General features: G+C 39.0%; 2 protein-coding genes across 5 annotated transcripts in view; one reads left to right on the top strand and one right to left on the bottom strand.

Moving 5' to 3' along the window:
- Positions 1 to 8,482, top strand: part of LOC109034772 (kin of IRRE-like protein 2) — a 123,622-nt gene extending 115,140 nt beyond the window's left edge. For all 4 annotated transcript variants that reach the window (XM_019048094.2, XM_019048092.2, XM_072301837.1 and 1 more), the window contains exons 12-13: positions 2,606 to 3,049; positions 4,775 to 8,482. In XM_019048094.2, coding sequence (XP_018903639.2) covers positions 2,606 to 3,049; positions 4,775 to 5,061 — 731 coding nt within the window. In that variant the 3' untranslated portion in view covers positions 5,062 to 8,482. The remainder of the gene's footprint in view (positions 1 to 2,605; positions 3,050 to 4,774) is intronic.
- A 5,404-nt stretch (positions 8,483 to 13,886) lies between these two features.
- LOC109034765 (protein turtle homolog A) overlaps positions 13,887 to 27,148 on the bottom strand; it is a 539,517-nt gene continuing 526,255 nt past the window's right edge. Inside the window, exon 16 of the mRNA XM_072301836.1 lies at positions 13,887 to 15,986. Within this exon, the coding sequence (XP_072157937.1) occupies positions 15,900 to 15,986 (87 nt within the window). The 3' untranslated portion in view covers positions 13,887 to 15,899. The remainder of the gene's footprint in view (positions 15,987 to 27,148) is intronic.

Below are 27,148 nucleotides of genomic sequence, written 5' to 3'. Positions count from 1 at the left end.
TTTTGTTGAAAGAGACGATATATTTTAAGGACCATACGCCAACCATCTATGCAATGTAATCGGTTCGAAGGTAAACTCTGCTTTACGACATTGATGAGCAGCTTGTTGAGTAAAACATAGATTCAAATTGGCTCAATGATGACCGATGAATTTCGAAGTGAGCATTTTGCCGGGCAATTATTGCAAAAAAGGTACACGGCGACTGGATGCGACTATTCCAGCTTAGCGGTAGTCTAAATTGCATGCACAAAAACGGAAGGCGCATCGTCTTTCCGTCTCTGCGGTTCCAGCAGTTGACTCGAGTCCCAACTCCAATCGCTCTCTCGCGAAGAGCTCTCCGCGAATGGAAATACCGAGAAATCAACGTCAAAACTTTGTTTGTATTGAAGATGTTCTCTTGACGAAGTTGCTTTTCTCCCGGGCTTTTCCTGCCGAATCATAATGACGTCGGAAAGTATTTAATTCTGCAACGCCCGGAATCAGATCGAGACAAAACAGCTGTAAATGAGTCGTAAATTTTTAATTCAGCCGGGCACGAGTTTCTGAAAAGAAGCAACTAAGAATAAACGCTGAAATAAACTTCTAATAATCGGGTTGTTCCTCCCCCGACGATTTGAGTGGAAACGGAGACGCCTTCCCCGTCTCTCAGAGCTCCGCGTTCCCTGGAAACTTTTAATTCAGTTACTATATTGGGTTTATTTATCTGCATCCTCCGATTAATATTTAAGTTTCCAATAAATTTTTAGTATTTGACGCGGGCTCTTCCCCTTTGATTGCTGAATCTAATTATTGGAAGTTTATTTTAACCGGATGGCTGAACGGAGGACTGCAATTTCATTGCATCCGTGAAAATGATGGTGAACTTGTGCTTATTGTTGAGTCGAGACAAAATGGCGCTCTCTGTAGGAACGTCAGATTCTTGACGTCACCTTTTTGATTTTGCCATTAAATCTGAGGCGACAGGGAAAAAATCACAATTACGTGGAAACAACATCACATTTACGTAAAATTAATCAAGTCTCCTGAAAACAGAGCTTAGTTAGCAGAGATGATATATTTGGTGCCAATCTTCTATGCAATGTAATCGGTTCGGAGATCAACTCAACTTTTCGCCTATTAATGAGCAATCTATCGCGCGAAAAATACATTAAAATTGGCCTAATAATGACTGACGAATCCCAGGTGAGGATTTGATATGGGATTTTCACAAATAAGGTTAGACTCGCTGAACAAACTCTTGTCTACTCTTTGATCATCCGTCAACATTTGGCGAATCTCAGTGTTGAGTTTGGAAATTAATTTTTGCAAGTTTTGATAGCAGTGTCCAGTATGGAGTCTCTAAAACATAACGCCTTCAATATTTTGTGTATACAATCAGGACAATCGTGAAGCACGAATAGTGGTATTCAGAAATCTATGGAATTCGACACGGCCGCGCCAAAGCGTAATGTTGCACATACAGGAATGCGCGAAAGAGGCCGGTGCGCCTTCAATATTTTGTGATGCAAAACGGACAATAGTAGAGCGCGAATAGTTGCGTCCTACGGCGGGGCACGAGTTGATAAAATATTACCAAAAATGTATTTCTCTGATTGTTATATCAAACGTGTTATTCAATAGGTCAGTCGCGCTGTTCGCAGTAACGTGTTTTGGTGGCTGAAGTTTATAGATCAAAAAAAAATTATGTGATCTGTTTAAACACCAAGTTCCTACGTCAAATATTAATACGGAGGTGCTGCTCATCGAAATACACAGTGTTTGACATTATCCAACGCGATAGTGCACACAATGGTTTCATCCGTGTTTACGTTTAGCAATTGGTGCAAATGTGTTTATCGTTGATCGGTAAAACCAAGGTTGAAGAAATCATGGGATTCACAACCACTGGTGGAGTAGTCAAACGCCGTGTTTTTCGATGTGTAATATCTCCGTTAATATTGGCTGTAACAGCTTGGCATTTGGACGAATTTCATTATATTTTGCTACTTATGAACCTAAACCATAAAATCACGATTCTGCGATGAGCGCCTTAATGTATTCCTTTATCCGTAATACCCTTAAATTTTGACAAGCTGATTATGGTAGACCCACGAGTTGTATTGACAGTAGGTTGGAGATGTAGCCAACGTGCGTTACATTTCAGAAAACCGTAATCTCAATACAGAGGGGAAAAAGCTCATTCAAGCATAATTTTTCCTTAAAAAGATATGCTGTTTGGTGCAAAACTACTTACGATCATTCAGAAAGGCAACTTCAGAAATGCACGGAAAAATTAAATTGCTGATTTAACAACTCAATTGCTAAAAAAAGTGACTGCAACGTTTCAATGTAGATTTTACAACAAAAAATGCTACTTTAACCACTACTGTAAGCTAAATTAACCAAGGGCGTGGTTAAATTAGCATTTTTTTGTTGTAAAATCTATATAGAAACATTGCAGTCGCTTTTTTTAGCAATTGAGTTGTTAAATCAGCTATTTAATTTTTCCGTGCATTTCGGAAGTTCAGTTTTCTGATACGTAACGTACGTTGGTTACATTTCCAACTTACTGTCTTTCAGTTTTGCTTGAGACCTGTACTTACCATGCACCTGAATTTGATTTCAGGTACCCCGGAGCCGCCGAGACATTGCGAGCTGACCAACACGAGCTCGTACGGGGACCTGATGATCCACTGCGAGGCCGGTTTCGACGGCGGACTGAAGCAGCACTTCCTCCTGGTGGTTCTCGAAGCGGGTGCCACGTCCGGCCACATAACCTCCAACGAAGTCTCGGAGCCGCAAGACGAGGGAAAACGGGCTGTCCACCCGTATCCGAGCCACGGACACCGCGGGAACGGACACGGACACAGCGCGTCCACGACGGACAGCCACTGGTCCCAGCCCGTCTACGAGCTCCGCCAGGATGTCCCGCAGTTCCAGCTGAACGGGGTGTCGTTCGGGTTCTACGACCTGGCCGTCTACGCGGTCAACGCCAAGGGCAAGAGTCAGCCGCCAATCGTCTTCCCAAGTGTCGAGATCTCTGCCATCACGGCCAAGCTCACGTATTCTGGTAAGTTTGGAATTGCAAAGAGGGTAAAATCACCGTTTTTTCAGAGAATTCATGGTCAGCAGACTGATTTTGAAATCTATGCACTGGAAAAAAACACACTGGATCTAGAGTCCAGATTCTTAAAAACACCGACAAAAAAAACTACTCTTGATTCAATCAGAATCTAGCTTAAATCAAGAGCCAAGCCTCTTAATTTAAGCGGATTTCGTTTTGATTGAAGCAAATTACGATTGAATCAAGAGTATTTTTCTTGTCAATGTTTTCAAGAGTCTGGACTCTAGATCCGAAGTGTTTTTTTTCCAGTGTGGGCAAAAAGACTGGGGAGAAATGGAGTGATCCTATTGGTGGAAGCGCACAGAGAGAACTTTCAACAAAAATTATGTTAATATGGGAAGTTTGTATTGGTTTGTATTTTACTTCCGATATGAACCACTTGTAACACTGGAACACACATATTTCTATCAGTGTGAACGTACATGAAATATTTCACTGAAATTTCCAATCTTTCATTGAAGTCCTGTTGTTTTGTGCTATGCTGTTTTCATTAGAACCCAAAATAGAAATCAAAAGAAAATGAAAGGGAAGAAGTCCTATCTTAGTTGATAGTCCAATAAGTCTATCTAGGTAGGCCAAGGCGCATAAGTGCAGTTTTTGCTATTTCGAGAAGTTTCAGGTTTGAAATTATATGGATCCCTATGGTGAGAGGAAAGTTCAAACTGACTTTTTGATGCTTAAAAATTGGAACTTGGGATCCAATTTGTCACAGAATCTGCATTAAAACTAGCTTTAATTGAAATCATTAATATTACAATTTTCTCAAAAACTGCACGCATACGCCTTGTCCTCCAAGCCCTCAAACAATATAAAATATTTGATTATTCTTTCAGCAATCGGACGTATTTCTGCGAATGGAACTGGAGACAAAGCGGAAAAGAAGGGATAAGCTCGTTATTTGAGGCCGTAAGAATGCATTAGAATTAAAAAGCGCTAGTGACGTCAGCGGCGACGGTCGGGAGTCATTAACTCATGAGCTCTATACACAACGCTCTTGTCCATGCCAATGGCTCATGAATCCCGCATTCAGTTTGCACATAGTCCCGTTTGACAAATTGCAAAATTCCGCTTTTCCATTTTTCCACAGGATATCACGCCATTTTAATATCGTTTCCTAAGCAGCCCACCACGAGCACACCCCATCTTTCCCACACGGATAAAAATCCTCGTGCGTGGGACCCGAAGTTTAGGTCATATGGATCTCTGAAGTTTTCAAATTGAACATCTGAACACTTTAGGTCTAGCTGCCGAAGTTCGGATTATACATCTGAAACTTCAGTTCTTACATCTGAAGTACTTCAGATGTGAGAACCGAAGTACTTCGGATGTGAGAACCAAAGTACGTCGGATGTGAGAACCAAAGTACTTCGGATGTAAGAACTGAAGTTTCAGATGTATGATCCGAACTTCGGCAGCTAGACCTAAAGTGTTCAGATGCTCAATCTAAAAAACATCAGAGATCCATATGACCTAAACTTTGGGTCCCACGCACGAGTTTTTTTTCTCCGTGCACCTGTCTCTGGTTCCATTTAGCAGAAATACGTCCAATTAGTATAAGTTTGTCTACGTAAATTATATTAAAAAAGTGGAATCCTAAAATTCTTTCAACAATTCTGTAACATTTTTCTAATGCCAAAATACCACATCTAATAACATCCAATTGACTTTCAGACAAACGAATGGCGAAGGTGCTGGCGATGATCCAAGAAGTGCCGGTCCTGTACTACGCGGTCTTCACTCTGGTGGCCCTGTTCGCGCTGGCGGCGCTCGTCGCCCTGCTGGCCATCCGCAAGAGCAAGACCCCGCAGCGGCCCCGCGCCGTCCTGACGACGAACCAGGGGATCGCGCCGTTCGAGCACGTCTTCATCGCGGGGCCCCCGCTCGACAAGGGCGGGAACAGCGACAGCGAGCCCGACGACGAGGGGGGCGGCCGCGGCGGAGGCGGGGGCCCCGGATGAAACAGGAGGAGCTGGATCAAGATGCTCGACATCAACAACTCCGACTACACTCCGCGCCGCTTGTAGTTGTAGATTGTAGATTCTAGAGCCCGCTTGGTTCAGCTCCGCAACATTTTTGGTACATGGTAGTTGCGGCCACAGGCCGCTTTTCGGTCCATTACCCGGTGATTTGGGGATTTTTCCGGAAAAATCGATTGATCGAATCGATTTGATTCTCTTCGAGAAGCAGATTAATCGTTTTAAACCGTGACGAAAAATCAATTTCCCGAAAAATATACTTAAAACAATCGGAAAATGCGAAGATTGTAGATTCTAGAGCCCCCGTAATTCAGCTCCGTAACATTTCTGGTGCATGGTAGTTGCGGCTCCAGGCCGCTTTTCGATCCATTTGGGTGATTTGAGGGTGTTCGGGATTTTATCGGAAAAATCAATCGACTGAGTTTGTGCTTGTGCAGAATATTCTTTGAAACCTTGTATGCGTTTGATCGATTCTTATACCTGTCGAAAATTTTCGCAATATCAGCTGTTACAGCAAATTGATACTGGCTTTATACAATTTGTACGATCTATAGTGGCTCTCCTTGATTAGATGTCATCAGCCATTGATAAAAGCCACTTTACAATAAAGCTTTCGATTGCAATATCGACGGTGAAACTACCAAACCACGTATCTCGGTTTGCGACGTCGCAGACTTCCTGTCATACTTTATTTTTTAAATGAAAAACTACTTAACGTCCAGTCTTGAAAATTTCTGTGATTTTTCCTTTTTGTGGGGAGAAAATTCTGTGAAAATTTCAAGGAATGATATTGATTTGGTCTACTTCAAAAAAATAAATTGCGAGCGTAGATTTTTAAACACCGCAAACGAGATACGTGGTTTGGTAATTTCACCGTCGATATGTGATGGTACTGGAGATTCCTCAATTTGCCGCTTGCCGATGACCTTCAGTGACGTTACGACATTAAGATTTTTCTAGACACATCTCCTCTCGTTGTAGGTCCCGATTCCATGACTGAGTTTCAGCAACCTGAAGAAACCCTGAAGAATAAAATTGTATTTCTTTGTAGATTGCCCAGTCCTGTAAAATATCAGATTACGTTTTAAGTCATAAGCCACGTTACCTTAGTGCTTTGAAAGCTTTAGCTTTACTTTTAACTCCTTGTCTACTTAAAGTCTGCATTATGGCATTATTTTGACCTAATGGATTCATGACCTTTATTATTTTAAGCTAGACACTGAGCTACGATGATTCTCATTTATTTCCTCCCATCCAGTATTCAGTATTATCATCCATGACTGAGTGGAATATGAACCATTGAAATGATCGTAAAATGATTGAAAAAATAATCGAGCTACAAGCAAAAAATAAATTAAACAAGTAATATTTCAAACTACTTAAATTATCTCTGTTCTCACGTTTATTTCATTGGAATAAGTTAAAATTAAATAAAATATGTTTTCTTCTTGTGGCTGAAAAAGCATGAAAAAGTATCGATAAAAGTCTCGTTTTTCAGGAGTCAAGTAAAACTATATTTTACCTTCTGATGTCGACGGATATCTTTGGTAAAGATCCTTCAAAAAAGTTTTTTCCCCTGTTTTTTTTTTTAAGAAGATGTGTATAGGTTTTTTTAAGGCAACATTATGTCAAACAAGGTTGTAAATTATTTTTTGTAGAAGTATAGGATAAAATGTACAAATTATTATTTATTTTGATGAGCTGCCTTTGTAGATACTAAGAAACGTTCCAGGTTGGTACCGAGCCTTTTTATAAATAGATTAGTAATTTAAGATTTATTTTTGTTGTACATTTTGATGATTGTAATAATTTTAGTTGCTTCAATTTGTATCTGCCATTAAACGCTGTAACATAGTAAGTGTCGGTGCTCTGTCATGGGCAATGTTATTTTTTTATTGCTGATAGGTATGAATATGTTTTTGCATTGCTTAAATGTCTTTGGAGCTAAAACAGATGAGACATGAATGCTAAGGTATGTCAAAGAATAAAGTTCAAAATTGGACGCTGTCTTCAATTATTTTTCTGGATTCTATGAATGACTACTTCACATTTTACAGGGTAGAAAATAGGTAATTAAATTGAATTTTTCTTACATCTTTTTGAATTTAGCTTCGACAGTGAGGCGATTTTTTTATTAAGATACTTTTATGAGAACATTAAATGGAGACGAATGTAGCCTTTTTACATGGAAAATGGGTAGACGTTGTTTCAAAACTATTGTTGATGGATCACACCTAGATGGCTAAAGTGCAAAACCACGCGACTCTGTTCGCAACTTTCCAGACTTTATGACATTATGACTTTAGACTTTATGTATCGTTTGTCAAACTGTTTGACGTAATTTTTTGATAACTTTCTCAATTTTTCTTCTCTGTATTAGCAGAATATTCGGTATGGATTTCAGGCTATAAAGTTTGGCTCCTCGGAGAAATAAAACAAGAGCTGAAATTTTTGAAAACCGCAATAGAGTTACGTTGTTTCGCACTTTGACCATAGACCTGATTTACGGCGCACAGTTAGATGTACGTAAACAAAATCCGCCTAACTGCATTTTACGTTGCCTAACGCCCTCTCATAATTATCTTTTTAAGAGAGGAAGAAACAAGATAACGCCTGAATGTTCCTCAGACTATGATGTACATGCTTGAAAAACAAATCAAAACTTTGCTTTCAAAAGAAAAAAGGCCAAGTTTGATCTAGTTAAAATGTTTCCGATTAAATCCGTCAAAATTACCTTCAGTACAGCAGCGTATATTGTGGCATTCAATTTTTCATGTTAGAAGTTGTTAAGCAAAATGACTGTCTACATACAGGAACAAACTTTTAAAATAAACAATTTGGGACTGTAGAATCATTCTAAATGACTGTCTGATGTTGCTATAGGCTTCACTTGTAATTTGTTGCCGATTTGTGCGCAGTGGAGTCCAATTATTTAAGCTTCGAGAGTTATCAAAGCGTTTTATTCTAGAAATATTCTGGTCATTGCTTTGAGTAATTTTTCTTATTTCTACGAACAATCCACATATGTTTTGCCAGTTCAAAAGGAAACTGATGCTTTACAGTTCATGTCTTACTTTTCTCACCAACAGACATCTATCCCAAAGAAGAATTATTTACATGAATAAGTGGTAAAGTAAAATGTGCATGCTTCGAACTTTAGTACCTAATCGTCTTTGTAACTGTAAATAAAGTGTAAATTGATTAAACAAATTCATGAGATTTCTTTCTTTATGCAAAACATGAGATCCTTTGCCAAAGAATTAAAATAAAAAAGACAACTCCACGCACGAAGGGATTTGAATTTGAATTAGGAAAAGCTGAAAATGAGAAAACTCCTAACAAATTCACTTTTTATTGCCATTTTATACTCACATAAGAATAAAAAAAAATCTGTCACAAGAAACCTGTTCCCTCAATTTACTCAATTGACTTTTAAGGCAATGTTTACTTGTTGAACAAATCGATATATCGATACGAGCTCACCTGTTTGATGTATCGAATACGATCCATTGAGAAAGACATAGATTTTTATGACATTTGCACTTCACTTTTTATCCATGGTTAAACTTCTCAAGCACCGATAAAACCAATTTTTACAAAGCGTGCCAATGCTTTCTCGATAAGAGAGTGCCTCCGTTTTATGTTACAACAATGCCAGTAACTGTTAGCGGCATGCGGCACTGAAGCATTGTAGTAAAGTTTACGTCTTATGCCAAACTTTTAGTCTCTTCCAGGAATGAAGGCGGTTTTACTTCACACTGGAGTGCACAAATTTTTCAACTCTGGAAGGAGTGCACTCATATATCGAGGTAATTGTTGGACAACAAGGTGCCTCGTGACTCCTTGAAACAAAGTGGGTTGTTTAATGTTTAAACAGTTTAATGTTTTATCCAACCAACGCCAGTCCGATGCACTTTCATGTCGCTCTTTTGAAGATTACAGTAAAAAAATGCGTCTTTCTATTGCAACGTTCACGGATTCCCGATAATGGTTTATACTATACATGGAAAAATGACCAACATATTTCTAGTGTTTCTCTGAAAGGAAAATTAGCTGTTGCCAAATTTCACCGATCTGTTTATGTGTGTATTTAAGCAAAATGACGAGTATACCAATTTGTATGAACATTTTTTAGAGATTGCTCTGAATGGAACGATGCGATTTTTCATTAAGTATACGGTCACTTGATTCACTTTCAATCTCGACACAAAAAAAAAAAAAAAAAAAAAAAAAAAAAAAAAAAAATATTCATAGAACATTTTAAGGAAAACTATAAAAAACGAAACACTCAGGAACATATGAGACCAAAGATTCGCACTGTCTCGATAGGAGACACGCATTTTTTGAAAAAGTCATAGATTTTTACTTTTTTTTGGACCCTCAGAAATTAGAACAGATTAATAAACTAGCAAAGGCTCTTAGATTTCATGACAGGAATTGGGAGAAAAATCGGAAGTCATCAATTATAAAAATTTAAATTTTATTTACATGAAAACAACAACAAAAACAAAATGTTCATAATATATACACAAGTAACTGTTCAAATGAGATGTTACAGATATGACATGATTCCTTGTTTCGGATATGTCTCCACAAAATATGTATAAAACAAAATGCTTTAATTTTCTAAAATTTACGTTATTCCAAAAAGAAGGGGAACTTCACAGTGATGACTACACGCTATTCTCCTACACATTAGAATTTGCTTATAAAAAAGGGAAGATCAAAAATTTTAATTTTAAAAATTTCATTACCCTGCAGTGATTTAAGAATGATTTGATTTTTTTACTAGCAGTCAAGAGAATCAAGATATGCTTCTATGCCGAGCGGAAAACCACACTTTAATAGATCTGAAACCCTCGATTCAACTTTTTTCATGTATTACCTCTCAACTGAGTGCTGTGTAGATCCAATAAGATCAACTTTGCTTACATAAAATAAAAAAGGGACAGCGGCTTGGAAAAAATACTCAACATAGACTTGAAGATCCACACTGATATGACTGGAATGATATGGTGAGGTACAATTATTTTTGGGAGATCTAACATGGTGAGAGGGGCAAAACATCGAAATTCTTTTGAAGCTGGCACAGAAGATTGATCAATATAAAACTGATAAAGTTGCAAAATCAGACAGCCTGCTTTCAACTGACTATTACAAGGGACTAGGTACTGTGTGATTGCATTATTTTCGATTGGAATTAGATATGTGGGGGTTGGAATCAAGCGATGACTACATTCGGAAGCAACGTACTTAAATTGAAGCTCAAAATTTCCAATTTTTAATTTATTCAAATGGTACACTGAAAAAAAAAGTTCGATAAATCCGCACTAGTTAAGATCATATGGAACCACGATTTTGCTCGGTACACATGACCAAATTATTCGGTCTGCTCAGCCAAACTGTTCGGTCCACTGAACCGAACTGTAAGAATTTATTATGATTTGGTCGCACAAAACGAACGATTCGGTTGAACAGACCGAATAATTCGGCTATGTGTACCGAACGAAACCTGGTTCCATATGATCCTAACTAGTTCGGATTTACCGAACTTTTTTTTCAGTGTATGGAGCCTTATTCTTTACAGGTTGAAACCCACATAAAATATTTTCGAGCAAAGTGGAAAAATTATGAAAATAGTCAAGAAATTCCTATCATCAGATTCCCAATTGAAGGATCAAAAATGTCGTAGGCAAAAAACGTCGGTTCCAAGTGTAGCCATCGATAGAGTTCTCCCAAATGATTTTCGATGAAGGAGTTTATCATGGAATAAAGAGGGTTACGTCAAGAGCTCCAACAGTTTAGATTTAAAAACTCAACTCGCTCGTGGCTGAAAAATTCATCAACATCACGAGCGCAAACCTCAATATTTTTCAGGTGGTTGCCTCAGCGCTTTCCAGATCCGGGAGCGAGGCTCGTAAAAGAATATTTTTACTCGAACTCCGTAACGCTGACATCGAAGTGAATGTCATAACTTGCAAGCGGCAGCACTCAAGAAAAGACTCTCGCGTAACAGCACGAAAGAAAAACTTGCGGGCGCAGCATGCAAGACAAGATGCAACTGAGCTCGAGGTGGTGGAAAGGAGGAGGGTGATTTAGGAATTTCGACTGCTGCACCACGAGATGAGTAAGCGGCGAATTAATTTAGTTAAATTTCGGAGGAGGTGCATCTGGTCGGGGAGGGGGGCGGGGGACGATTTCCTTGGCGGGAAACTTTCCTAATAAGAAAGGACTGACGCACGTATAAAAAGTTGGGGTAACGGAGTGTTTAGAGCTGCCGTTTGTAGCCGGATCGCTGTATTTTTTGTCGCGGCTGCGACAGAAACAACACAAATACCTTCCAAGACGATGCATGCGTTACGTGGTTCTATCCGGCGAGCGAGGTTTCGTCGAGGCTGTGATAGACATGCCACTTAAACGTATAGGTGGGGACTTAATTGAATTCCGCCGACAGCGCAATCTTGCGGCGGATTTTTCATGGCCCGCGGGAAGGAGGCTAGAGGAAACTTTCCTGCAATTCGGTGGATTTTGTAATTGTTAAAAACTGCGGCGCGGCCGTTATGGCTGACGAGTGTCCTTCGCCCTGCAACAGAGAAGTCGGTTTTTAAATTAGAAACGTGAGACGTGGAAGCCGGGCGGAAGAAAATGAGCTCAAAAGACAGGAAATAGTTATTAGTTGTTGCGGAACTACGGCGAGGCGTTGTCGGATGAGCGGGCAAATCTTTAGATTAGTGGAATGATTTCCTCCGTTCATCGAACTAGCACTCTAGATTCGTTGTTTTCTGGACGAAGAAACGTAACTACACACTGGAAAAATAACACATTGTTTCGCACTTTGACCATAGACCTGATTTACGGCGCACAGTTAGATGTACGTAAACAAAATCCGCCTAACTGCATTTTACGTTGCCTAACGCCCTCTCATAATTATCTTTTTAAGAGAGGAAGAAACAAGATAACGCCTGAATGTTCCTCAGACTATGATGTACATGCTTGAAAAACAAATCAAAACTTTGCTTTCAAAAGAAAAAAGGCCAAGTTTGATCTAGTTAAAATGTTTCCGATTAAATCCGTCAAAATTACCTTCAGTACAGCAGCGTATATTGTGGCATTCAATTTTTCATGTTAGAAGTTGTTAAGCAAAATGACTGTCTACATACAGGAACAAACTTTTAAAATAAACAATTTGGGACTGTAGAATCATTCTAAATGACTGTCTGATGTTCCTATAGGCTTCACTTGTAATTTGTTGCCGATTTGTGCGCAGTGGAGTCCAATTATTTAAGCTTCGAGAGTTATCAAAGCGTTTTATTCTAGAAATATTCTGGTCATTGCTTTGAGTAATTTTTCTTATTTCTACGAACAATCCACATATGTTTTGCCAGTTCAAAAGGAAACTGATGCTTTACAGTTCATGTCTTACTTTTCTCACCAACAGACATCTATCCCAAAGAAGAATTATTTACATGAATAAGTGGTAAAGTAAAATGTGCATGCTTCGAACTTTAGTACCTAATCGTCTTTGTAACTGTAAATAAAGTGTAAATTGATTAAACAAATTCATGAGATTTCTTTCTTTATGCAAAACATGAGATCCTTTGCCAAAGAATTAAAATAAAAAAGACAACTCCACGCACGAAGGGATTTGAATTTGAATTAGGAAAAGCTGAAAATGAGAAAACTCCTAACAAATTCACTTTTTATTGCCATTTTATACTCACATAAGAATAAAAAAAAATCTGTCACAAGAAACCTGTTCCCTCAATTTACTCAATTGACTTTTAAGGCAATGTTTACTTGTTGAACAAATCGATATATCGATACGAGCTCACCTGTTTGATGTATCGAATACGATCCATTGAGAAAGACATAGATTTTTATGACATTTGCACTTCACTTTTTATCCATGGTTAAACTTCTCAAGCACCGATAAAACCAATTTTTACAAAGCGTGCCAATGCTTTCTCGATAAGAGAGTGCCTCCGTTTTATGTTACAACAATGCCAGTAACTGTTAGCGGCATGCGGCACTGAAGCATTGTAGTAAAGTTTACGTCTTATGCCAAACTTTTAGTCTCTTCCAGGAATGAAGGCGGTTTTACTTCACACTGGAGTGCACAAATTTTTCAACTCTGGAAGGAGTGCACTCATATATCGAGGTAATTGTTGGACAACAAGGTGCCTCGTGACTCCTTGAAACAAAGTGGGTTGTTTAATGTTTAAACAGTTTAATGTTTTATCCAACCAACGCCAGTCCGATGCACTTTCATGTCGCTCTTTTGAAGATTACAGTAAAAAAATGCGTCTTTCTATTGCAACGTTCACGGATTCCCGATAATGGTTTATACTATACATGGAAAAATGACCAACATATTTCTAGTGTTTCTCTGAAAGGAAAATTAGCTGTTGCCAAATTTCACCGATCTGTTTATGTGTGTATTTAAGCAAAATGACGAGTATACCAATTTGTATGAACATTTTTTAGAGATTGCTCTGAATGGAACGATGCGATTTTTCATTAAGTATACGGTCACTTGATTCACTTTCAATCTCGACAGCAAAAAAAATATTCATAGAACATTTTAAGGAAAACTATAAAAAACGAAACACTCAGGAACATATGAGACCAAAGATTCGCACTGTCTCGATAGGAGACACGCATTTTTTGAAAAAGTCATAGATTTTTACTTTTTTTTGGACCCTCAGAAATTAGAACAGATTAATAAACTAGCAAAGGCTCTTAGATTTCATGACAGGAATTGGGAGAAAAATCGGAAGTCATCAATTATAAAAATTTAAATTTTATTTACATGAAAACAACAACAAAAACAAAATGTTCATAATATATACACAAGTAACTGTTCAAATGAGATGTTACAGATATGACATGATTCCTTGTTTCGGATATGTCTCCACAAAATATGTATAAAACAAAATGCTTTAATTTTCTAAAATTTACGTTATTCCAAAAAGAAGGGGAACTTCACAGTGATGACTACACGCTATTCTCCTACACATTAGAATTTGCTTATAAAAAAGGGAAGATCAAAAATTTTAATTTTAAAAATTTCATTACCCTGCAGTGATTTAAGAATGATTTGATTTTTTTACTAGCAGTCAAGAGAATCAAGATATGCTTCTATGCCGAGCGGAAAACCACACTTTAATAGATCTGAAACACTCGATTCAACTTTTTCATGTATTACCTCTCAACTGAGTGCTGTGTAGATCCAATAAGATCAACTTTGCTTACATAAAATAAAAAAGGGACAGCGGCTTGGAAAAAATACTCAACATAGACTTGAAGATCCACACTGATATGACTGGAATGATATGGTGAGGTACAATTATTTTTGGGAGATCTAACATGGTGAGAGGGGCAAAACATCGAAATTCTTTTGAAGCTGGCACAGAAGATTGATCAATATAAAACTGATAAAGTTGCAAAGTCAGACAGCCTGCTTTCAACTGACTATTACAAGGGACTAGGTACTGTGTGATTGCATTATTTTCGATTGGAATTAGATATGTAGGGGTTGGAATCAAGCGATGACTACATTCGGAAGCAACGTACTTAAATTGAAGCTCAAAATTTCCAATTTTTAATTTATTCAAATGGTACACTGAAAAAAAAAGTTCGATAAATCCGCACTAGTTAAGATCATATGGAACCACGATTTTGCTCGGTACACATGACCAAATTATTCGGTCTGCTCAGCCAAACTGTTCGGTCCACTGAACCGAACTGTAAGAATTTATTATGATTTGGTCGCACAAAACGAACGATTCGGTTGAACAGACCGAATAATTCGGCTATGTGTACCGAACGAAACCTGGTTCCATATGATCCTAACTAGTTCGGATTTACCGAACTTTTTTTTCAGTGTATGGAGCCTTATTCTTTACAGGTTGAAACCCACATAAAATATTTTCGAGCAAAGTGGAAAAATTATGAAAATAGTCAAGAAATTCCTATCATCAGATTCCCAATTGAAGGATCAAAAATGTCGTAGGCAAAAAACGTCGGTTCCAAGTGTAGCCATCGATAGAGTTCTCCCAAATGATTTTCGATGAAGGAGTTTATCATGGAATAAAGAAGGTTGCGTCGAGAGCTCCAACAGTTTAGATTTACAAACTCAACTTGCTCGTGGCTGAAAAATTCATCAACATCACGAGCGCAAACCTCAATATTTTTCAGGTGGTTGCCTCAGCGCTTTCCAGATCCGGGAGCGAGGCTCGTAAAAGAATATTTTTACTCGAACTCCGTAACGCTGACATCGAAGTGAATGTCATAACTTGCAAGCGGCAGCACTCAAGAAAAGACTCTCGCGTAACAGCACGAAAGAAAAACTTGCGGGCGCAGCATGCAAGACAAGATGCAACTGAGCTCGAGGTGGTGGTGGAAGGGGGGGGGGGTGATTTAGGAATTTCGACTGCTGCACCACGAGATGAGTAAGCGGCGAATTAATTTAGTTAAATTTCGGAGGAGGTGCATCTGGTCGGGGAGGGAGGTGGGGGACGATTTCCTTGGCGGGAAACTTTCCTAATAAGAAAGGACTGACGCACGTATAAAAAGTTGGGGTAACGGAGTGTTTAGAGCTGCCGTTTGTAGCCGGATCGCTGTATTTTTTGTCGCGGCTGCGACAGAAACAACACAAATACCTTCCAAGACGATGCGTGCGTTACGTTGTTCTATCCGGCGAGCGAGGTTTCGTCGAGGCTGTGATAAACATGCCACTTAAACGTATAGGTGGGGACTTAATTGAATTCCGCCGACAGCGCAATCTTGCGGCGGATTTTTCATGGCCCGCGGGAAGGAGGCTAGAGGAAACTTTCCTGCAATTCGGTGGATTTTGTAATTGTTAAAAACTGCGGCGCGGCCGTTATGGCTGACGAGTGTCCTTCGCCCTGCAACAGAGAAGTCGGTTTTTAAATTAGAAACGTGAGACGTGGAAGCCGGGCGGAAGAAAATGAGCTCAAAAGACAGGAAATAGTTATTAGTTGTTGCGGAACTACGGCGAGGCGTTGTCGGATGAGCGGGCAAATCTTTAGATTAGTGGAATGATTTCCTCCGTTCATCGAACTAGCACTCTAGATTCGTTGTTTTCTGGACGAAGAAACGTAACTACACACTGGAAAAATAACACATTGTATCTAGAGTCCAGACTCTTAAAAACATCGAAAAGAAAAAATACTCTTGATTCAATCAGATTTAAGCTTAAATTGAGAACTAAGCCTCTTAATTTGAGCGGATTTCCTTTTGATTTAAGCTTAAATCTGATTGAATCAAGAGTATTTTTTCTTGTCGATGTTTTCAAGAGTCTGGACTCTAGATCCAATGTGTTTTTTTTCCAGTGTACACTTGTATTGCATTTAGCAAAAAGGAGCAAAGATCATTCCAATGTTGTTAGGATTGTGCAACTTACAAGTTAATCTTTGCAACAAATTCACTGAAATTATCCAAAAATTGTAATTTACAAAGGTAAATTTCGTTTTGAATATAACATTTATTGGGAGTGAAGATAAAACTTGTTTAGATGATCAGTTTATATTTGCAAGGTAAACATGTTGCACAATCTTAGCCATATGGGAATGCTCTTGGTTCCTTTTTGCAAAATGTAACCCGTTTGTAAATTGGACCGCGTTTAGCAGAAAGAAACGAAGCCACATCGGCCATTGACTTTGACTGAGCAATTTATTTTTTACAAGGGAACGGTTGAGCGGATTCTTTTGGAAATTTTGAGATATTTGCTTCGAACAATGCAGAAAATTCACTGAGATTTGCACAAAAATCCGCATAACCGTTTTCGTGTAAAAATGTAAATTGCCCGATTTAATTTTGGCAATAGTTGATGTGGCTTGGTTCCTTTCTGCTTAACGCGGTCCAATTGTACTCGACATTTGACACGCATTTGAACGCATCTGAAACTATGTGTATAGAGTTTGCGGGAAACGAGGTTCCTTTCAGTAGAAATGTGTCCGCCTGCAGGCTCGGACTGGCCATTGAGCCAATCTGCCATTGGCAGATACGCCCCTTTGGAGCGCCGAAAACGCGCCCCTCTGACAGATAGCAAAATAAGAACAGAAAAAAAATTACGACCGAGAATATGTGCGGAAAATGTCTTAATTGAACGGAAAAGAGAGAGATAGGAGTAAGGAAAGGTGCTTTTACTCATGATAGTGATGAACAAAGGTCCAAGAACTACTTTCTGAGGCGTTAAAACTTTTCTGCGAAATGTTTACCTTTTTGTTGGCATACTGGCGCTTTATCATCCCCCTCCTTTATTCACTATGTGTAACTCCCTTAGAAGCGATGGTCGGTTCGATTTTTAAATATACGCACCATTTATAGACCTCTTGAGTGACCTTTAAACATATTCTTCCTTCTCAAAATGACTATTAATTTGGAAATACCATACCATATTCGGGCAATCTTAACCTTCATTTATGTCGAAATTCAAAAATAAGAGACATCTAAAGTGTAACCGCGATATACGACTATTCGCGCAAGATGGATGTCCACATTACATATGAAAAATCTAAGACGCGATGGCGTGTGTCGTGAACTTGCAATGCTCTGCAATGCTATTAGTTTGAAACACCATCACGAATAAGACAAACGCAAACAAACACAATATGGAAATAAAACGAGGGAAAGGATGAGCGTTAACGACGGCGCAGAGATACAACTATTCGTGCTTGATGAACGTCCGTGCTGCATCTGAAAAATTGAAGGCGCGATGACACGAAGTGGGAGCTCTCAAATGCTCAGCTGTATGCTGTCAATGAGATGTCCCTTATATTCGGGAGAAAAGTTAAAAAAGAGGCCCGAACACATCTCTCATACCTTCATTTGTGTTACTCACGTAGTGTTTGATGCACCATAACAATGAGACACACGGAAACAAACACAATATGGGAATAAAGCGAGGGAAAGGATGAGCGTTTACGACGGCGCAGAGATACAACTATTCGTACATGATGGACGCCCGTGTTGCATCTGAAAAATTGAAGGCGCGATGTCGCGAAGCGTGAGCTCTCAATGGTCTCCTGTATGCTGTCAAATTGGTGTCGCTTATATTCGGGAGAAAATGTAAAGAGGTCCGAATACGTCTTCAAAAATTCTAGCATCGGGCCGATGACTTCCAGATTCAAGCCACATTCAGCTCCCACATTGAGCGTGTGATTGCAGCATATCGGAAAGATTCGAAGCGCGATCCTCGAAAGTGGCGCTATCTTCACGCGGCGGACTGGCATTAAAAGTTGCTTAATCTAATGAAGCCGCGAATCGCGGAAGTCGGCGGAACGTCGTCGGTACCAAGGACGGACACAAATCGGTCGAAACGGACGACAGGAGCCGAAAAGCCGTGGCGGCGTTAGGTAAACATGGCCGGACAACGGTCTCGTGTTTTACGAGTTGGGCGGTTTAATTAATTAACCGCTGCAATTACAAACTCAAACACTTGGTTCTATGACGTCCCGGCCGGTGCAAATACATTTCTAATTAACTCCACCGGAGGATCCGTCTGCGCCCGACGCTGACGCCACGCGCGACGTCCGCGAACCCGTTCGAGTGGTCCGGACACCTGCTCGCCAGATCAGATTTACCCGCTCGAGTCTGGGTATCTTTTGTCCTCGTGTCTCGAAGGTTGCGATTATTGGGCCTTGTCATAGCTGGACGGCGGTTTTGTGGGTAGTTGTAAGAGTGTCTTCTTTCCGAAAACGTCGCTAAATACCGAAAGAGAATATTATGACTTGAGAGTTCATTTTTTAAATGTAAATGAGCGATTCTAAAAAAAGTGTCAAATTCCAGCCATGAAAGTATTATTTTCATAATGTTTGAAAAAAAAATTCATACTTCACCAATTAAAATGGAAAAAAGTGTTTCAAACTATTTCGGCTGGTAAGCTGTACGGTTAAGCTTCATAATCAGCAAAACTGCATAATCTGCCACTAAACGTCACTATTAGCATACAGGCAGGATGCAATATTTAATGCCTCATAACTTTCTTTGTGTCAAATAACTTTTCTGATTTTTTCTGAATTAGGAAAAGAAACCCTCAATCCATGATAATGAAGTTGAAGTTTAAGTTTTTACCAGTGCTGATTTTTCTCGATTTCGAGCCGGAGAAAAAGCGAATTGTCGAATCGACGTAGTTTAACGTAAATCGATTGCGCATGGTCCCGAGTCTCCTCGCGGCTTCCCGAGCCGAGAAAAGCTCGAAAACGAGCGTTTTAGACGGTTTTTGAAAGTTCACCGAATGCATGCGCGTTTTACGTCGCTGACGCGCTTCTGCGGACTCGTGGAGCTTTTTGGACGGGAAAATCGGACTCAGCGGGTCATTTCCAAGGGAAATAGCTTGGTTTCAGCTCAATCGGAGAACTTTCGATTTTGGCCCTCAAAAGTTAGTCCATGGTACCCTGTCGATTTTTCTCGATTTCAGACCAGGAAAAAAATTTCGAGATTATCGTCGAATCCGACGTAGTTTTAAGCGCAGAATCGATTGCGCATGGTCCCGAGTCTCCTCGCGGCTTCCCGAGCCGAGAAAAGCTCCATTTTGTTTTTTTTAAAGAACACAAATCAATCATTTTGTATTTTCAGAGCTTTCCGCATGTAGAGAAAATACAGCGGTCAAAACAAACTATTTCCTCTACCTTTCCGTTCCTCGAACCCGAATTTCGACATGAAAGCCCATCAGTGGTTAGAAAAAGGCTATCTCTCCATTGCAAGTAGAGACAATATATTTTAATGACCCCATAATAACAATCGAAGCAATGTTATCAAATGAGACAAAAGTCTAATTCGGAGATCAACGTTCCTTTTTCCAATTGACGTATTTATACCAACGGAACTATGTGCATTAAGACATGAGCCCTCCCAAGAGAATATGTGCATAACGTGGCTCACGTAATATGCACTTAGTTCCGTTGTGCAGAAATAAGTCCAAACGATGGTCTATGAGCAACTTGTTGAAACAGAATTTCACGGAAGAGCGTTGATCAAACCTACCGGTAAAAGTTGGTGAAATAACACAAAAAAAAACTGTTAACCGAATAAACATTAGTACATTAAAAAGGCCCAAAAATGACTGAGAATTCCTGATGACTGCCGCAAAAATGGTAACTGCACTCTCTTTTTGGCAGCATGCGAGGAAAAATAATTACATATCGACGGCGAAACTACCAGACCACGTATCTCGTTTGCAGTGTTCGAAACTCTCCGCTCCCATTTTGTTATTTTTAAAGAACACAAATCAATATCATTTTTTGTAATTTTTACAGAGCTTTCTCCGCATATAGAGGAAAAAATCACGGAAGTTTTCGAGAATTGAAGCTGAGTGGTTTTCTATTTAAAAAACAAAGTATGACAGGAAGTCTACAACGTCGAAAACCGAGTTACGTGGTCTGGTAGTTTCACAGTTGATATGTTTCTTCTTTCATGCCCAATCTAGAGCACGGTCAACGGAAAAATCTTCTCAAATCGCCTTCAATTGTACATGATACCACTCGACCATCGCTCGAGGTGAAATAGTTGTATCCATGCGCCTGCAAACAATTCCACGTTTTCCCAGCTTATCTTGCATTGTAAGAGTGCTCCCTAGCGCAATCTCTACCAATGTGGCTTAGGAAAAACGGGGAATTTACAAGTATTAAAAATGATGTGCTATATTACACGAGTCAAGGCAAATATGGTAATCGTCGATATCTTGATGCAGATCGTATTCTGCCGTGCTGAGGAAGAACGTCGTATGAGCCTTTAGACGTTGCCAAGTTTCCTCCGATAAAAACCGAAATTTCCGGAAAAATTGTGAATATTATTTTCCAAAAATTTCAGATAATTTTGTACTCAAGTTGATCTAATATATCTGAAAATTTCACGGAAAAATATGCATGAGTGTTGTCAAAAAAACGTTTTTCATCAAAGGAAATTTGGCAACTTTCGAATGTTCATACGGCGTTCTTCCTTAGCACAGCAGTATTGTGAACAAAGCCGAAGCTGTACTAGGACGAATATTCTCAAATGTCTATAATGGTTCAGTACGGCATACCCTTGCGTTATCGGTAAAGTTTTCGACACAAAGAAAATTGTGAGTCAAAGGTATCCTCGTAATATTTGAATGTTACTGCAAATAAAAGAGCAATACGGGAAGTGTGCGGTCGGGTTCATCGTAGATTCGAAAATCCCTCACGATCCGGGAGGCTGTGTCTCGTGAGATTAAAATGAGCAGAGCGCAGATCAATCCCTGAATCTTTTCATATTATCTTCGATTGTATTTTTTTAAATAGAAGAAAATGCGCTCTACGGTTCCTTGTTAAGATACAGGGAGTATCCATTCAGGCATCCACCTCTCTCTTTCACCGCGGTTGACGGCGAGGGAAGGAAGAGAAAAAGAAAATTGGTGTAGGCGGAGGGGTTGATGATTTCCTCTCAGAAATCATTGCCACCTACACCAACAACCTCAACGTGGTCGTGGCTGCCAGATCTCAGTAGAAATTTGATTTTTTATCCAGGATTTTTCATTCCAGGTCTATTTTTACTTCAAATTCTTCTAATATTAATTGGACCGCGTTGAACAGAAAGGAACCAAGCCACATCAGCTATTGTCAAACTTAATTGGGCTTTTTACTTTTTTACATGAAAACGGTTGGGCGGATTTTCATGCAAATTTCAGGGAATATTCTCCATAGTATAAAGCGAATTTCTTAAAATTGTCAAAGGAATCCGGACCAAAGTTCTCTTGTAAAAAAGTAAATTGCCCGGTAAAATTTGGCAATTGCTGATGCGGCTTGGTTCCTTTTGTTAAACGCGGTCCAATTAGAGAGCTATTACAAAAATAATTCTCTATGCTTATAAAAAAATACATGGAATTTAAATAAGCGGCAAAAAGACGCAATTTGATCTGGATGAGATAAAGTGAGCGAAGATGGATTTATTACGGTTTTCTTTATTTTACGGCATTCCTGGGCTTTCAAATTGTGTTAATTAAGTGGAAAGTGATTTCTTTTTTTCTCACTCTCTCTGGAAGTTTCAATTCTCTTTTTTAATTTTCCTTAAAAAAATGAATGTTTTGGGTTACTATTTTAGTTTAGTATAGGAGAGCAGACGAACTGCTCGAAAATTCAGGTCCACTTAAACTGGAGCTATGTCCTTCAGCACCTATTCTAATGCAACCGAAAACGCCTTCAAAACTTAGTGATGCAATCGTGCGTGGCACGGATGTTGAAATATTCATCACAACAGAAAAAATAGGTTTCCTCAGCGCTATCTCGGTGTGGTTAGGAAAGTTCTCGTTGTACCAAAGACGCTTTCTGATGTATTTGACCATTCGCGAGAAAAACAGGTCCCGTCTACAAAAAATAAAGATTGAGTTCGTAATGAAAGAACTTCATTGAACTTTATACAACTTTAAAGTTCTTCAAGAACTTTGATAATTTTGAAGAAAATGTATCTAAATTTCTAATCTGCCATGTCCAGGAATCGAAATCAAAGACAGTATGTTTTGGAGACCTTGCAGAGATATCTCCTCTATGAGGTAAAAGTTACTTTTTGGAGGTCAGCGCTCAGATTTGGCTTATGATGCCTGACTACCAAAGATTTGGTGAACTTGTTGACCAATTAACTCTGTATGAAATTAAAGTTAAATACTATTTTGAAAAAAAATTACTACTTTTTTAAGAATTGTTCGACATTTTTCGAAACATTTTTGGTATTGAAAAATCACAGTTGATATTTTTTTTCAGAGTCTTTAAATACTTGTTCACTTATATTGCATGAATTCAAATATTAGGAATTTTTAGGAATGAATCTATCTGTTTTTAAATATGTAATCTGATGTTTAACATTTTTGTAATTTTTAGACTTTTAAATATATTAAAATTTTTAAAATTTAAATACAAATTTTAAATTAGAAATTTAAATACAGATTTGATACAGATATATTTCACTCAAGTTTGTGTCTTTGGGACGTTATGAACCAGAAAGGGTAAATATAAAGGATAATTTCTCCTTCTACTTCTACTTGAAACAAAGTATGTACAAATGGCTAATAATCAGATGTAAGAATGTGACAGACGGAGACAGCGCCAGCGCAAAATCTAGATGCAACTATTCGTGGTCTTAGGTTGTCCGTGTTGCATACCGAAAAATTGAAGGCGCTCTGGTTTTTCATGCTTCCAGCACAAGCGTACGCTTGCTGGCTTAGATCGTTTTAAAACTGTTATGCCACTCTCAGATCAATACAGTAGGTCAAAACAAACTATTTCCTCTACCTTTCTGTACCTAGAACCCAAATTTACGAATACACTTATATTATACCCCTCATAAATTTTACTTCAGGAAGTACCTAAAAAGTGTCTCCTCAGACAAAAATGTTAACATTTTTTTTTAAATTTTTTATTTATTTATTTTTTATCAGTTGTCTTTTTGAAATTGACGGGTTATTTACAAAAGTTTTTTTTTTTTCAAGTACGTGAATACAATCGTCACTTTTAAGTGCGTCAACATATCTTGTAAACTTTTCAGCGTCTGGAGATCTTTAGCCGTTTACGGCACGGAAAAAGGCTCGGACGAGTGTGGGAACTGGCAACAGACATGCATCAGGCATCACCAGTTACGGCGGCCCGATGCCGGAATTGATTGCAACTGCGTTCCGCCTGACACAGATTTATGTAACGGATAATGGAGAGCCAAATAAAGGGTAAATAATATGAACAAATGCAAATAATTTCTATCTCCAGTTTTGAGCCTTCGGTAAAAGGAAGAGAGTGAATGGGGCTCGGAGGGGGAGTGGGGAGGGGGAGGAGGCCACCAAGGGATGGGAACCGGCTCAAAAGAGGAACAAAGACGGCGCGGCACGATGAATTATTTTTTGAGCACGAGAAACGTTGCCAAACTTCCGGGTCGTCGCGATTCGCGGAGACGGAGTTGGAGACGTTGACCAGTTTGAATTTCATACCGAAAAACGAACTTTTTCAACTTGAGGTGAGCATAATGGATCGAGTCAAGGGGACAAGACGGACAAAATTTTGAAACTCTAAAAGCTTATAACTCCATCATTACAAAACGTGGAGTCTTTACAGTAATACCACTGGTTTTCTCGTAAAATTTACTTGCGGAGGCACCCTTCAAACTTTAAAATCTCACGAAATAAACATCTAAATTTTCAGTTTTAGTCAAAAATTTCATGCCATGTTCATGTCCTATCTCTGATTGACTTGATCCACATTCGGTGTTAGTCTATTCAACTGACTAAACGTTGAGTGCCATTCGCCGAATTCTGCCTCATAAAACCGAAAGTTCGGCTGGTGGAACCGAAAATTTGGTTCGCGGAACTGAGATTTGGCTTGTAAAACCGAAGGCAGGGTTGCAATTTTAAAGATATTGAAACCAGCGGGAAAGCTCAAATACGTTCGTATTAGAGAAGCGCTCAGCCGTTTTTAATGTAGGCGTGTTTTTAGGTTCCCCGAGGAGGATGAGGAACGTTGAACGTGAAAGGACTCGTCTCACCAAAATTTCAACCACAAATTTTGAGAAAAGTACACTATCGTTAAAAAATAAATTATAGAAAAACGATAATCGTCCTCCGCTCTTTGATATCAGAAGGATTAAATAAAGGTAATAGATGAATCTATTCTGAATATGTGAGGCCCATATCCGCCATCTTGTTGTTAAGCCAGTGCGCCATTTGAAACCGTTGTCACTAGTGTACTAGAATTTTTGAAGCAGGTTGAAATCAAAAAGCGCTCCATATCGGCTAAGCTCTTAAAAATATTGGAAGAAATCGTTATTATAGGCTCGAATTGTCTATCTTAAACTATTCACGAGTAACTTTCAAGAATCTAAGGTTTTCGATGTAGAGTCGAAATAATCACAAAACAAATTAAGGTCTACCAGCGACTCTTTCGTTCAGCCCTCGATGGGCTGATTATTGAAGCTGACGGACAAAGCAATAGACATAGCGGACAAAATGAAAATGGGGTGATTTTATTGGTTGAAACGATATGAAGACATTGAACATTATTTGAACGCACTGCCACTAGTCTGCCGTGCTAAGCAAGAACGCCGTAAATCCATCAAGATTTTCTCTCGTTTTTTGGAACTTAACACTTTATAACATGAAAAATGTTTTACCCATGCACCTCAAATTTTCAAGCTAAGTTCTTGATAGTATATGTATTTGCAAAAGAATTCCGTAAAAACATTGTCCCAAGGTGCAGCCATGATATGTTGTTTCCAAAAAAATGTAAAATGTCGTTAACGGCGTTTTTGCGTTGCACGGCAGTAGTATAACTAGAATTTTTGAGGCAGTTTATCTCTCAAATCAAATCAAAAAGCGCGTATCTATCGACTGAGCCCTTAATATCTACTGAGCGCGTAAAAGCGTTCGTTATCAGCTTAGCGCTTTTAACCGTCGAAAGCTCTCTTCTTGCGGATATATGGCAGCTACGCCATATTTTCGCGCTGATTCAACTTAAGCGGCGCTTGCCGGGGACGCAGAGATCGCTCGGTTTTGAAAACGAAGTGGAAATGAATGAGCGAACAAAAACAAAAAAGTGGAGAAGCACTAACAAAACGGAAAAAATCATTGTTTTCGGATTCGGGCCCCCTCGGTCGAGGACCATTGTTCGCGCCGACAATTTACGAGACAAATTCAAATGAGCTTGTATTCCTTTTATTTCAGCCAAGTATAAGTTTCAGTAATAGCTTTACTTTGCTAATTTCCCGCGCATCCTTCAATGATCCCTTTGTCCGAACTCTGGTAACTGCGCCCACTTTCCCCCAGAAGAATTCTCTCTCGAAGGCTGAATTCTTAGATTCGTCCTCTCACTTTTGTCTTCGACGAGTGAAATATAATTATTGTTGAAATTATACCGGGCCCAAGCTAAGCATTACCATATTTGGTTCTCGTTTTTTTTCTCCCTTTTTAAATCCACTTTTACCGCGAACTTCTGAGATTTTCCAAAGCGTGTAAAAGTTTATTTATCCGTCAATAATTATGATTTAAAGTTGTTTCTCATTCTGGGGCTCGCTAGTTTATGTGCAGTGAATACCAAGAGTCTACGTTACTTGGTTTTTTTAAAAAAAGCCTAAGAGTAGGACGCGCTGATTTAAAATATGCATATATAAGCAGAAGCAAGCGAACTGATTCGAGGATGGCTGACCAGTTCGGCACTCTTGAATGAGAATTTCACTCACTTCGTTTTGTTCAAAACGTTGCTTTTAGTCGGGCGAGATTCGAAAAAAAAGGGGGTAACCTAGACATAATTGCAAGAAAAGGTTTTTATACATCAAAAAACGCAGAAAAATCAGCAGAATCCGAATATCTAAAGGTCGCCAAAAGGCCGCAAAAATTTCACCCCAAAATGGCCGAAAAACTGAAAAAATTCCCAAAATTTGCACGTTTTTCCTCCTAAATTCCTATCTTGCGCCAAAACTATTGGTTTTAGCGCCAAATGTTACTGGACCAAATTTTTAGAGGATAAAATTTTACTACGGAAAACCTTGTTTTGAGGATCATACGGTGACATTGGACCCCAGAAAATTGCATCATAAAAAAATTGATAGTTAACATCAATCGCGGATTTCATGAGAATGACCGATTTTCCTCTTGAACCGTTCAATTTAGAGTGAAAAGTTACTGAACAAATATTTTAGATCGTAAAATTTTACCTAAGAATAATGCAAGAAGCGCCATCGTTTGATAATTTGAAGCCTAGAAATTTCATTGGAAAGGGAGGCACTGCGGACCTCAAGTTTCCCATCGCGGAGGTTAAATGTAAACAGCATATGTGATAAACTGCGGGTCCTCCTGGTGAAATTTTGCGGTAAAACAGCATTATACATGATTACAGCAGATAGAGGCACCGTCAGCACTGAATTTTTTTTCATTTATTGGACATGGGTACGGGGAGGGGGGCAGAGGAGGAGGTCAATAATGAACGATGTGTATCCGATATTCTCATGTGACGCTGTGATAGTCCGGGTATCCGAGCCGTTATACACAATTGCTCACGAGTTTTCTTCACTTTCCCTCGGAAATCGTTTTAATCATTTGGCAGATCTTTTAGGC

This window comes from Bemisia tabaci, chromosome 6 (genome assembly GCF_918797505.1).
Source record: "Bemisia tabaci chromosome 6, PGI_BMITA_v3".
NCBI classification, from domain to species: Eukaryota; Metazoa; Arthropoda; class Insecta; order Hemiptera; family Aleyrodidae; genus Bemisia; species Bemisia tabaci.
The sequence above is the reverse complement of the archived record's forward strand: the minus strand, read 5'-3'. Positions and strand labels throughout refer to the sequence as shown.